The following is a 14390-nucleotide window of genomic DNA, read 5'->3' as shown; positions in this document are numbered from 1 at the left end:
CCCACAAGTCACACAAAGAAACAAGAAAGTATAGCCCATTCAAAGGGAAAAAAAATCAACAGAAACTCTCTGAAAAAGAACTGATGGAAAATCTATTAGGTAAAGACTTAAAAGAAACTATTTTAAAGATGCTCAAAGAACTAAAGGAAGATATGGGAAAGTAAAGAAAATGATGTATGAATAAATGAAAATATCAGTAAAGATATGGAAAACCTAAAAAGAAACCAATAATAAATTCTGGAGCTGAAAAGTACAATAATCGAGATGTAAAATTCAGTATAGGGATTCAAAGCTGATTTGAGCAGGCAGGAGAAATAATCAGCAAATCTGAAGATAGGACAATGTAAATGATTGAGTCTGAGGAAGAGAAATAAGAAAAGATCGAAGAAAAGTGAACAGAGCCGAAGGGACCTATGGGACAGCATCAAAACGACCAACATATACATTGTAAGAATCCCAGATGCAGAAGAGAGAGAAAGGGGCAGAGAGAATATATGAAGAAATAATGGCTGACAACTTCCCAAATTTGATGAAAGAGATGAATACAATCATCCACAAAGTTTGACAAACTCCAAGTAAGATGAACTCAAAGAGATCACACCAGGACACATTATAATCAAACCTGAAAAAGCCAAAGACAGAGAGAGGATCTTGAAAACAGTAGAGAGAAGAAACACATCATGTACTAGGGAATTTTAATAAGAAAGTCAGCAGATTTCTCATCAGAAACCATAGAGGCCAGAAGGCAGTGAGCTGATATATTCAAAGTGCTAAAAGAAATAAACTGTCAACCAAGAATCCTATATCCAGCAAAATTGTCCTTCAAAGTGAAGGAGAAATTAAGACATTCCCAGATAAACAAAAGCTTGAGGGTGTTCATTACCATTACACCTGCCCTGCAAGAAATACTCAAGGGAATCCTGCAGGATGAAATAAAAACAACACTAGACAGTAACTTGAAGCCCTATGAAGAAATAAAGATCTCAATGAAGGTAAATAGGTGGGCAATTATAAAAGCTACTGTTACTGTAACAATGGTTTCTAATTCCTCTTTTTGTCTTCTATATGATTTAAGTGACTAATACATTTTTAAAAACATAATTATTAGTCTAAAAGCTAGTATTATTGTAACTTGTTTGTAACTCCACATTTTCTTTTCCACATAATTTAAGAGACTAATGCATTTAAAATAATTATTAGTTTATGTTTGGGGGCACATAATGTATAAAGATGTAATTCCGTGATATCAACAACAGAAGAAGTGGGGATGGAGCTGTAAAAGAGAGGAGCTTTAGGATGTTATTGTAGTTAAGATGTTATAAAATTCAAATTAGCGTTATAAATTCAGGCTGTCAAATGTAATCCCCATGGTAACCACAAAGAAAATACATTCAAAGGGAAATGAGAAGGGACTTAAGCATTTCACTATAAAAAATCAACTGGACACAAAAGAAGACAGTAATGCACAAAATGAGGGACAAAAAAAGCTATAAGGCACGTAGAAAACAGCAAAAATGACAGAAGTAAGTTTCTCCCTATCAGTAATTACTTTAAATGTAAATAGGTTAAACTCCAATCAGAAGACAGAGCTTGACAGAATGGATAAAAACATATGATCCAACTACATGCTGTTTACAAGAGACTCACTTTATATCCAAAGACACAAACAGATTGAAAATGAAAGGGTGGAAAAAGATATTCCATGCAAAGAGTAACCAAAAGAGAACAGAGGTGGCTATACTAATATCAGACAAAACAGACTTTAAATCAAAAAAAAGTTACAAGAGACAAAGAAGGACATTATATATTAATAAAAGGTCCAGCCCCACGGCCGAGTGGTTAAGTTTGCATGCTCCACTGCAGGTGGCCCGGTGTTTCGCTGGTTCGAATCCTGGGCGTGTATATGGCACCACTCATTGAGCCATGCTCAGGGGGCGTCCCACATGCCACAACTAGAAGGACCCACAACTAAAATATACAACTGTGTACTAGGGGACCTTGGGGAGAAAAAGGGAAAAAAAATCTTAAAAAAAAGGTCCAATACAACAAGAGATGTAACAGTTATAAACATTTTCACTCCTAATAACAGACCATCAAAATATATGAAGGAAAAACTGACAGGAATGATGGGAGAAATAGGTAGTTCTACAATAATACTCGGAGACTTCAATACTCCATTTTCAATAACTGGCAGAACAACTAGTTAGAAGATAAGTAAGGAAATAGAGGACCTAAACAACTCAATAAGCCAACTAGATCTAATGGACATTTACAGAAGACTCAACCCAACAACAACAGCATTCTTCTCAAGTGCACATGGGACATTTTCCAGGCTATAGACAATATGTTAGGCCACAAATTAGTCTCAATAGACTTAAAAAGATAGATATCATACAAAGTATCTACTCTGACCATAATGGGCTGAAGTTAGAAATCAGTAACAGAAGGAAAACTGGAAAATTGACAAATTTGTGAAAATTAAATATTACATTTATAAACAACCAATGGATCAAAGAAATCACAAGAAAAATTAGAAATACTTAGAGATGAATGAAAATGAAAACAAAACACACCAAAACTTATGGGACACAGTGAATGTAGTGCTAAGAAGGAAATTTATAGCTATAAATACTTACATTAATAAACAAGAAAGATCCCAAAACAACAACATAACTTTACAACTTAAGGAACAAGTAGGAAAAGAAGAAAACTAAACCCAAAGTTAGCAAAAGGAAGGAAACAATAAAGATTAGGAAGAGATAAACAAAACAGAGACTAGAAAAACAGAAAATCAATGAAACCAAAAGCTGGTTCTTTGAAAAGATCAACAATGTTGATGAATCTTTAGCTAGGTGGACTAAGAAAAAAAGAGAAGGCTCAGATTACTAAAATCAAAATTAAAATGGAGATATTACCAATGACTCTACATATAAAATGCATTATAAGAGAGTACTATGAACAATTGAACACCAACAAATTGGACAACCTAAATGAAATGGATAAATTACAGAAATACAAAACCTATGAAGATTAAATCATGAAGAAATACAAAAATCTGAATAGACCTATAACTAGTAGGAGATCAAATCAGTAATAAAAAATCTCCTGACAAAGAAAAGCCCTGGACCTATTAGCTTCATTGGTGGATTCTACTAAACATTTAGAGAAGAACTAATATCAATCCTTCTCAAACCTTTACAAAAAATCAAAGAGGAAGAAACACTGCCTAATTCATTCTCTGAGACCAGCATTACCCTGATACTAAAACCAGAAAAAGACTATAAGAAAAGAACATGCAAAAATCCTCAACAAAATACTAGCAAACCGAATTCAGCAGCACATTAAAAGGATTATACACCATCATCAAGTAGTATGTGTTCCTGGAATGCAAGGATGTTTCAACATATGAAAATCAAGCAATGTAATATACCACATTAACAGAATGAAAGAAAAAACCTGACATGATCACCTCAATTGATGCAGAAAAAGCATTTGACAAAATTCAACATCCTTTCATGATAAAAACACTCAACAAAATAGGAATAGAAGGAAATTACCTCCACAAAATGAAAACCACATATGAAAAACCCACAGGAACATCATACTCAATGGTGAAAGACTGAAAGCTTTTCCTATAAGATCAGGAAGGCAAGGATGCCTGCTTTGGCCGTTTGTACTCAACACAGTCCTGGAAGTTCTAGCCAGAGCAATTAGGCAAGAAAAAGAAGTAAAAGGTATTCAATGGAAAGGAAGAAGTAAAATGACCTCTATTGGCAGATTATCCAACTTAATATGTAGAAAACCCTAAAGATTCCCTTAAAAAACCATTAGAATTAATAAATGAATTCAGCAAAGTACCAGGATACAGAATAAACAGAAACCAGTTCCATTTCTATACACTAACAATGGACAATGAATAATTCTGGAAATTGTGAAAACAATTCCATTTACAGTAGCACCAAAAAGAATAAAATACTTAGGAATTAAACAAGTAGGTGAAAGACTTGTACAATAAAATTTACAAAACATTGGTAAAAGAAATTAAAGAAGACATAAATGGAAACACATCCCATGTTCATGGATTGGAAGACTTAATATTATTAGGATGTTAATACTACCCAAAGTGATCTACAGATTCAATGCAAAGTCTATCAAAATTCCAATGACATTTTTCACAGAAATAGAAAAACCCATCCTAAAATTCACATAGAATCTCCAGGAACCCTGAATAGACAAAACAGTCTTGAAAAGGAAGAACATAGCTAGAGGACTCACACTTTCTGATTTCAAAACTTACTACAAAGTTACAGTAATCAAAACTGCTTGGTACTAGCATAAAGACCAGCATACAGACCAACGGAATAGAACAGACAGCCCAGAAATAAACCTTCACATATATGGTGAAATGATTTTTAACAAAGGTACCACAATCATTCAGTGGATAAAAGACAGTCTTTTCAACAAACGGTGCTGGAAAAACTGAATATGCATGTGCAAAAGAAGGAAGTTGGACCCTTACCTGATACCATATACAAAAATTAACTCAAAATGGATCAAAGACCTAAAAGTAAGACCTAAAATTATAAACCTCTTAGAAGAAAATACAGGACAAAACTTCATGATATTGGATTTCGCAGTGATTTCTTGGATATTCACCAAAAGCACAGGCAACAAAAGAAAAGGTAGATGCAGAGTACTTCATGAAAATTTTAAAAATCTGTTCATCAAAAGACAATATTGGGGCCAGTCCCATGACATATTTAAGTTCAGCACACTCTGCTTTGGAAGCCTGGGTTTGAGGGTTTGGATCCCCGGTGTGGACCAACATCACTCATCAGCCATGCTGTGGTGGCGACCCACATATAAAGTGGAGGAAGACTGACACAGATGTTAGCTCAGGGCTAATCTTCCTCAGGAAAAAAAAAGAATATCAACAGAGTAAAAATTCAACCTATTGAATGCGAAAAATACTTGCAAATCATATATCTGATAAAGGGTTAATATCCAGAATATATAGAGAACTTTCAAATTCAACAACCACAAAAAACAACCTGATTCAAAAATGTGCAAAGGACTTGAACAGACATTCTTCAAACAAGATACACAAATGGTCAATAAGCAGATGAAAAGATGTTCAACATCACTAATCATTTGGGAAATGCAAATCAAAAGTACAATGAGATACCACTTCACAGACATTAGGATGACTACTATCAAAAAAACAGAAAGTTACAAGTGTTGACAAGGATATGGAGAAATTGGAAAGCTTGTACACTGCTGGTGGGAATGTAAAATGGCACAGCTGCTGTGGAAAATAGTCTGGCAGTTCCTCAAAAAATTAAAAACAATTACTATATGATCCAGCAATTCCACTTCTGGTTGTATACCCAAAAGAAGTAAAAGCAGGGTCTCAAAAAGACATCTGTACACCCATGTTCATAAGAAACATTATTCACAATAGTTAAAACGTAAAAGCAACCCAAGTATACATTTACAGAAAATGGATGAGCAAAAGGTGGTATATACACACAATGGAAGAAGACTATCCAGCCTTTAAAAGGACGGAAATTCTGACATGCTACAACATGTTGAAGACATTACACTAAGTGAAATAAGTCAGTCTCAAAGACAAAGACCGTATGATTCCATTTACATGAGGTACATAGAGCAGTCGTGTTCATTGAGACAAAGTTTAATGGTGGTGGCCAGGTGCTGGGCAGAGGAGGTGGGAATGGGCAGTTATTGTTAAAATTAGTATAGAGTTTCAGTTTTACAAGATAAAAATAGCTATGGAGCTGGATGGTGGTGTTTTCACAACATTATGAATGTATTAAATACCACTGAACTGTACATGTAAAAACGGTTAAGATGGCAAATCTTAGGTTATGCGTATTTTACCACAATAAAAAAATTGAAAAGAGAAAAATAGGCTTCTTGAACAGGGTGATTAGAGTAGGCGGGGTTTTTAATCCCGTTCTTTCTAACATGCCCTGTTCCAGCCATTCCTAGAGAGACAGTCCCTCCTCTTACTCTCTGTCAGACTGATCCGTTTCCAAGGGGGAATCAGTGTTTCTAACCCAACCCCAACTTTGGAGAACTCTTGAGCTCTCAAAACAGAGAGCAGAGAGAGGAAAGAAAGCCCTTGCCTTACCAGGGTCCAGAAAGGGCTGGCACGCCCCAGCAGCACCGAAGCCCAGCTCCTGTGGCCCTGCCTGTGGCATCCACGCCTCTGCCACTGGGGCCTCGGGGCCAGGTCCCATGACTTGTAGGGGAGGTGACTCCAGGTGGATGTCTGGTGGCATGTGTGCCGTCCCCACTGGTGCCAGTTCTTCCAACAGCATTTCCTGCCTGTCGATCTGGGGAAATGCCAGAACCGATCACTCTGGAGTCTAGACAGCACTGCCCAGCAGCAATATAATGTGAGCTACCCATGTCATTGTAAATTTTCCAGTGGTCATATAGAAAAAAAAGCAACAAGTGAAGTCAATCTTCATAATATGCATTGTTTAACCCAACATATCTAATATATCATAATTTCAGAATGTAATCGATTTAAACAATCATTAATGACATATTTCACACACTTTACTTTTCATATGAAGCCTGCTGAACATGGCGTGCGTTTTATACTTACAGCATATCCAATTTGGATGGGCCACATTTCATCGCTCATGAGCCACACTTGGCTGGTGGCTACTGTGCTGGGCAGTGCAAGACTAGACCATACGGAGAGGAAATCTTATATCATAAGCCAAACAAGAAGACAGAGAAAGGAAGGGAAACCACAAATTCTTTCCATCCGAGGGGGCAGGGACCTTTGGAAGAGTCCTGTTCAGACAGGCTAACGGCAGAGCCCCACCAGCACACGAGACGGCAGAGCGCCTAATGCCCAACCTCCCTTCTCCCAAAGATCTGCCCTGGGCCCAGCCCCAAACAGGATTCACTCGGTGCTTCTGAACAGAGGACAGAGCCACTGTCCCCGTGGGGTGCTGTGGCTACAATGGCAGCCGGTGGCTATCAGAGTCTAGCGGGCAGACATGGGAGTCTACGTATTTCACAGCGCAGAGTTGTTCCAGGTCCCTACCAATTTTGGAATGTCCCCCTCAAACAGTCACGTGGGTAAAAGAACCTGTCAAGAACTTCACCCTGGCCGTCATATAAAAACAAAATAATTTTGCATAATTTAGCATGACTTGAATTTTCTAGGAAAGCACTACTTTGGAAATCAAAGAGACACTATCCTACCTACTGTCCAGATTTACCAAGACTTGTTTGCCACTTGGGAAAATCCCATGACCAGCAGCCACACCGCTCAGAGTTTGGAGCTGCGACCGTCTGAACTTCGGGCCGTGGGCCTCACAGCGCGCGTGCGCATAGAGGGAGCATCTGACAGCTCGTGAGGTTCGCTGCTGCGGTCCAGCCCAAACACGTGCACGCTGAAATGCTTACTAGTTTATAATAAACCACCTGCCTTCTCCTTATATTCCTTCTAGACTCTACTTGACTCAGGGTTGGCAAACTTTTTTTCTAAAGAGCCAGATAGTAAATATTCTAGGCTTTGTGGGTCATGTTGGTCTGTTGCCTATTCTTTTTTTTTTTTTTTAACAACACTTTACAAAGGAAGTAACCATTATTAGCTCATAGGCTATATAAAAACAGGTCTTGGGCTGCATTTGGCCCAAAGAGCACTTATTCTATTGATGTTTTTGATTTTATGTATGTAGGTAGATTACATTACCTATAAATTTCATTTTAGGATAGTCAAGGGGACATAACCACATATTTGTTATAGAAGAGGAGTTGGGTTTAATAGTTTAGAATCACTGAAACATATGCTGACTCCATCAGAAGGAAAAAATGGAAATCACTGTGGGGAAATCTTGCGGCACAAGGACAACATGGCTCATCTAGTACAAGATGTCCCTGCTCATTCTTTTGGTTTAATTACCAAGATCCAAAACTCGTTTCTCACCTGCTGCTCTGGTATCTCAAGTTCTCTCTGTAAGTCTTCTATGAGGGACACAACTCTTTCTCTATTCTCTGGGCAGTGCTCCCTCACCCAGGTCTCTATCTCCGTGGGCAGAATGGTTAGGAATTGCTCCAACACTAGCAGCTCCAGGATTTGCTCCTTCGAACGCATCTTTGGCTTCAGCCACTGACAGCAGAGCTCCCAGAGTTTGTTGAAAGCTTCGTGGGGCCCGGCTGCTTCTTTGTACTGGAACTGCCGGAAGCGCTGGCGGAAGACTTCACAGTCAGTATCATACTCTTGAAACACCGAGCCCTGATTCAAGGAGGCCTGGATGGCACACCCCAGGGCCACCGCCATCGCCCCTTCCAGCAGTGTACACCTTATCCCGAGCCTGAAGTCTCAGATTGCAACTGGTTTCTTTGTGTAATTGTGGGGCAGGGAGCCACCTACAGCTGAGGACAGGGCAAAAGGAGAGAGGAGAGGCAGCAGTGGTTACCAGAGGGCATACTTAGCTCTCTTAATTGCTCAATTTTCACCAAAGCCCTAAAGCTGCAGATTGTCAAGTTGGTGGTGGGTTTGAGCATATGACAAAAGCCATGGACGCCCTTCCTGGAAAAACCAAAAGATTCAGAAAATGTCCAAGCCCATCCAGGGACCCTCTAGCACTGCGCTGTCCAATATGGTAGCCACTAGACCCACGTGGACCTGGCTAAAATAAAAATTCCGCTCCTACGCATGTTTCCAGCGCTCGACAGCCCGCAGGGCAGAGGGTTCTGTGGGCAGCTCTGCTCTAGAACTTACCCCCCCCCCCCCACCCAGCAGGGCTGAGAAGCCTCGCCCCTAAGGAGGACCCAGCACGCTGGGCAGGCCCGCAGCCCCACGCCCAGTCTAAGCCTGGATGGCCTGTGTTTCTGAATACAGGCAGGCACAGAAGAAGCCGAGGAGCAACACTCATAACCCCGGTGAATAAGCCTGGACGTCCATCCAGCCTCGGGGAACCCTGAGTCTCCGTCACCCACGGCCCCTCAGCCAGAGCCACGCCTGGCAAAGGTGCAAATCCTCAACCCCTCCTTGTTCTCCCCTCGAGGTGTGCGCAGTTCAGCCGACATCACCGTGCCCCTCATCCTGCTGTAGCCTCCCAAGGGGCTTTCTCAGGAGAAAAATCCGCGGCAGTAGGACGGGCCACCAGGAATGTGGTCTGCGTCAGTAACGAAGGACACTTCTCAGGTTCATCAGGCCGGGAGCAGGCGCTGCTCTAAGCCTCCTCGTCCACTAGTTCATGGAGCCCTCGCCCCGTGGTAGGAGGTGGGCACTAGCATCATGCCCGGAATACAGAGGAGGGCGCAGAGGGGTGAGGCTTAGGAGGACTGGATCACTTGTCCCAGGTCACAGAGCAAATACCAGAGGGACGTGGTGACAAGGCCAGACTCCATAGATTCCTGCCATGCCCATGTCTACAAACATCCAAGCATTCTTAGCACAATCTCTGAGGTCACAGAGGCGGTCACAGACATGTCTCCACAAGTCTCCAGACGAGGCCCTGCCTACGTGCTATGGGGCCTCTCTCCCTGTACTTGTCCACCCGGCTCATGTTCCTGTCCTCTTTCCTGGGGGGGATCAAGAAAAAAATACTCAGGACGCTTCCCATTGAGTCATCCCAAATGGACACTGTCCCCCTACCACCCTTTCTCTTGATGGTAGCCGGGACTTTAGGGGCAGACGGATGGAGGGGTGATAACCTGCAAGGCGCGTGACCGTGACACCCATGGCTTCTGTCCGTCACATGAGAATAATCATAGCATCTATTTCACAAAATTTCCTGTGGCGCAGCCCATCGTCTGGAGAGCGGACAGCAGTGTGCCTGGGACAGAGCAAGTGCTCAAGAAATGCTCCTGGGGACTCATTCCTAGGCAGCTTCTCTTTCCCTTGCCAGGCACCTGACCGTCGCTGGAGGGCAGCCAGGAACCGTGTGGCTTTTGCCTGTCACCCTCCGTTACCCACTCCTGCCTCACAGCTGGGCAGCCCTCCGCCGACTGACCCCAACCTTCCACCACGTCTCCCGGGGAGTCGACCTGATCCTCCGGGTTTCCCTCCGTGGGCCCTTCCAGATGAAAACTCCACTCCACCCCGGGCTGGTGGCTTCTCCCCAATCCCTCCTGAATGAAGCCGCGCTCCCAGGGCCCATGGATAAGGAGCTGTGTGAAAAGAGGGCACTCGGGGAGAGAAACGGGGACGAAAACCTGAAAGCTCTCAAAGACGGTGTGAAATCGGATGCCAGGGGTGCGGGCGCGGCCCCATCGCGCCCCTGGGTGAAGATGTCAGTCCGCCCGAGGGGGTGCTCCCAGGTCCCGACGACCCCCGGGAAGGCCTGGCTGGATCGCAGGGAGCAGCGGCGGGGACCTGGGCCGGACAGGGGCCTGCCGCCCTTCGTACCTTCCCGCGCCCGCCGCCAGCTCAGGGCTGGATGCGGCCAGTTCGTGGAGCAGGAGTGGGACCAGAGCCCCGCTACCCGCGCCCGCGCCCGCGCCCGCGCCCCAGGGACGGCCACGCCCTCTGGCCGCTCCGGGACTCACCGCCTCGGCGCCCACGGCTCTCCCAGGCTCACCGAGTGCAGCTGCCCAGGGCGCAGGCGCGCAGCTGCGCTGCAAACTACATCTCCCAGCAGCTCCCTTGCCACCCGGCCAGACGTCTGGGCCCAGAAGGATGCTGACGTGGGAAGGGCTGGGCATTTCCTTAGCTTCCACCAGGCCTCAAGCTATTTTGGAAGCGATCCTATTTCCGGTCCTAGGCGCTTCTAGATCCCAGGGGATTGGGTGGGGTGTGCCCTGATCTTGATCCTAGCGAGGACTTCTCTCCCATCAGCTCTAGAGTAACCGGAGCTGGTGGGGACGTCCTTTAAATCTTTTATTATTGGGTCAGTGATTCTCAAACCTCTCTGTGTAGGAAGAATTTCTTGGGAGAGCTTGTTAAAAATTCAGATTTCTGGGCCCCACCCCGACACTCTGACGCACTGGATTTCTGATGAGCTAGGGAATTCGCATTTTAATAAGCTTTCCTAGGGATTATGATTCTGATCTTCTCCTCTCGGGTTACAGTGGCCTTGAGGTACCTTTGTATTTTCTTCTTTTAAACAACCGAGCTTCCACCTTTCTACCCCACCTAGCTACATCCATGTCCGCCAGTAGCCGCCACCAGAAGGTTCTTGGGTTTTGGGGCTCGCCCGATGGCCCCGCCTCTTGTCTTCCAATTGGTCCGTCGTTGGTCCCGCCCCTGGAGTCAAATTTTCCCTTGTGGGTAGTCAGCGGTGAGCCGTGCTAGGCGAGGTGCAATGCTGTCATTCAGGAAAGGTAGTCCTCACATTGGTCCCGAGCTAGTACTGTTGTTCTTTGGACGCCAAACTTTAGTGCTGGTACTTCCTGCATGGGACGAAGACCTAGTCTTACGTGGATCTGGGACAGAAAGGAGAGAGTTGCCTGCAACTGTGCCTCCCAGAGGCCCTCATGGAGTTGAGACGAGGGGGCAGGCGGCTCTCTGTCCTGAACCCATAGAGGCCAAGGCACTGGAGACAGCTCTGCTTGGACTGGAGTTAGGCTCATGGGCTGAGACTTGGAGCCCCAGGCACGCCGACTCCTGCGGATGCTGTTTATTGTTGCACCCGGCGCTGGAATCCTTCGCCGGCTGTTGTGGCGGGTTTCAGGGCCAAGGTGGTCGTGGAGCCTGACGGTGGCTTCTGGCCCAGGCTCCCAGAAGCAAAAAGGGCTCGGCTCCTGATTGTGAAACCAGAGGAGTTCCTGCGCCTGGAGCCAGGCTGCCCAACTGACGGTCCAGTGTGAAGGCCTCCCACCTGCGCTTCTGTGGGTTCTGTCGCTTGTTCCCAGGAAACACTCAGGTGATTCCTGGAGCTTTACCATGGGTGGGTCTCTCAGGCCTGACATTCGCACCATGAAGCAGATCTTAGAGCTACTGGTGTAGGAGCGGTTCCTGACCATCTTGTCCCTGGAGAGCCACAGCAGGGTGCAGAAGCTGCGTCCGCAGAGCTGCGAAGAAGCTGTGACTCATTTAGAGTCTAAGCAGAGAGAGCTTGCGAGACTGAGACAATAAGTGAGTGAGAGAGAGAGAGGGAGAGAGAGGGGTTGTTATCTATGGTTTGGTTGGTTCCAAAGACGGACATCATGGAGTCTTAGTTCCCCATTCGGATTTTCTTGATTGCCCCGAGCAGACCTCACATGGGCGAGTGACTTTGTGGAGTTTAGTCTGGAACGTCCATCCTCCAGATTCTCCCCCAGCGCACAGTGATCCGTGAAGAGTGCCCGTTTCCACCGGAGGCAGCGTTGCTGCTGCAATAGTTACTGTCCACGCTGGAGCGCGAACTAAGGGCTTCAAATCCCGGCTCTTGTTCGCTGCCCACCAGCTATGGGACTTTGGGCAAGTTATTCTTCCTCCTCGGGCCTCAATTTCCTTGTTGGTAAAATGGCTTCTGGGATGGTTTTGAGGATTAAAGGGAGAGCAGCGTGTACGTTTTGATCACACTGCCGCCATGATCACACTGCTGGCACACAGTGATTAAAGCCGTGAGCTGTTGTTGTATTGAGGTCAGCAGTCTGGTCTCCTCTGCAGCGCTGGGTCTCAGGTAATGGTGAACTTAGAAAACCCATTTGGTACTGAGGTTCGAGGTCACTGGCCCCAGGGCCCCCCAGGTTAGCTTATCTAGCAGTGAGGAACGGAGCATCTGGGAAAGAGGAGAGAGGGAAAGGGGGAGTGAAGTACTTCAGAAGATCTAGGGGGGAAAGCCGTGCCCTGGGGGGGACCCTCTCCCCACACTCTCCACAAACCATCACACACACACGTTTTCACTCATGGACATGACCTCTCCCCACACCCTCCACACACCATCACACACACACATTTTCACTCATGAACGTGATCCTCTCCCCACACACAATCACACACACACGTTTTCACTCACAGACATGCCCTCTCCCCACACCCTCCACACACAATCACACATTTTCACTCAAGGACATGGCATAAAAAAACCCTTCTAGTTTAAACCATCCTTTTCTTTTGTTGGGTCCAAAGGGACAGGCCATGGTCTTCCATTGAAGGTTTGCCATCAGATTCCTGTGATAATACCCTTTCTGTTGGGCCCTGTTGTGGCCATAAGTGACGGCAGATTGGCTCCTGGGTTACAAACAATGGGCTGGGCACACAAGTGCTTTTGGAGGAGGCTTTGCCTCAGGAAACATGAAAGTCACTGAGCTTCAAGCTGGAGCCGAGGGACACTCAGGGAAGCCCTGACGTCTAGAGTAGTTGCTACTTGTTGCTCACTAGGTCCAATCAGCATATCATCATCAATGTGATAGACCTTTGTGACGTCTTGTGGAAGGGAAAGTTGATCAAGACATCCATGAACTGAATTATGACATGGGGCTGGAAAGTTGATACGTCCCGGAGATAGGACAGTGAAGGGGTATTGCTTGCCTTGCCAGCTGAAAGCAAACTGCTTCTGGGGGTCTCTCCTAACAGTTATTGAAAAAAATGCTTTTGCCAGATCAATAGCTGCATACCACGTACCAGGGGATATGTTAATTTGCTCAAGCAATGAACTCACACCTGGAACAGCAGCTGCAAGTGGAGGCACCACCTGGTTAAGTTTACAATGAACCACTGTCATCCTCGAAACTCTATCTGTTTTCTCCACGGGCTGAACAGGCGAGTTGAATGAGGATGTAGTGGGAATCCCCAACCCTGCGGGTTTCAGGTTTCTGATGGTGGCGCGAATCTCTGAAATCCCCCCAGGAATGTGGTATTGCTTTTGGTTTACTATTTTCCTAGGTAAAGGAAGTTCTAGTGGCTTCTACTTGGCCTTTCTCGCCATAATAGTTCTCACTCCACAGGTCAGGGAACCTGTGTGGGGGTTCTTCCAGTTGCTGACAGAAAGATTAACAGTATATATATCTTGGCAGTGTAGTGGGGTCCTTCCTCAGGGGACCTGGCCTCCCCTTCATTCAAGGGATTCTGGGTCTGTAAACTGGCTCAAGTCTGGGAATTGATTGAGGGGCCATGACTCTGTTTTGGTGATTCAAATTAGACTTGGGTGCACTCATCCTAGAACTCTTCTGCTTATACAGCTCAAGTAAGAATTTAGTACACTGCCTATCTATTTCATTTCGAGGGACAGCATGGTCAACTAGCCAACACCATAGGTCTCTGTGAGTCAGACTATTCTCATTACTGCTTTGACTTTACTGTCCACTACAATAACTGTATCTACCTTGTCTCTGTTGATTAAGTACCCTCACTTGGCCCCTGCCACCCTGGAGCCCAGTTACCCCCATTGCATTTGAGGATACCAGTTCAGTGGCAGTAGTTCCCACTGTAATTTCTGACCTAGAGAGAAGAGTGATCACAGTTCTTCAAG

General features: G+C 45.1%; 1 protein-coding gene across 5 annotated transcripts in view; it reads right to left on the bottom strand.

Moving 5' to 3' along the window:
• ZNF449 (zinc finger protein 449) overlaps positions 1-10649 on the bottom strand; it is a 29973-nt gene extending 19324 nt beyond the window's left edge. The window contains exons 1-3 of one of the 5 annotated variants that reach the window (XM_001490967.7): positions 10543-10649; positions 7973-8421; positions 6152-6356 (exon numbers count right to left, since the gene is read on the bottom strand). In XM_001490967.7, the coding sequence (XP_001491017.1) occupies positions 6152-6356; positions 7973-8326 (559 nt within the window). In that variant the 5' untranslated portion in view covers positions 8327-8421; positions 10543-10649. Of the gene's footprint in view, positions 1-6151; positions 6357-7972 lie in introns of all 5 variants that reach the window. The other 4 variants (XM_014729201.3, XM_070258435.1, XM_070258433.1 and 1 more) reach the window with 4 other exon arrangements.
• Between the last annotated feature and the right edge of the window lie 3741 nt (positions 10650-14390).

Source organism: Equus caballus, chromosome X, assembly GCF_041296265.1.
Source record: "Equus caballus isolate H_3958 breed thoroughbred chromosome X, TB-T2T, whole genome shotgun sequence".
In the NCBI taxonomy this organism is placed as follows: Eukaryota; Metazoa; Chordata; class Mammalia; order Perissodactyla; family Equidae; genus Equus; species Equus caballus.
The sequence above is the reverse complement of the archived record's forward strand: the minus strand, read 5'-3'. Positions and strand labels throughout refer to the sequence as shown.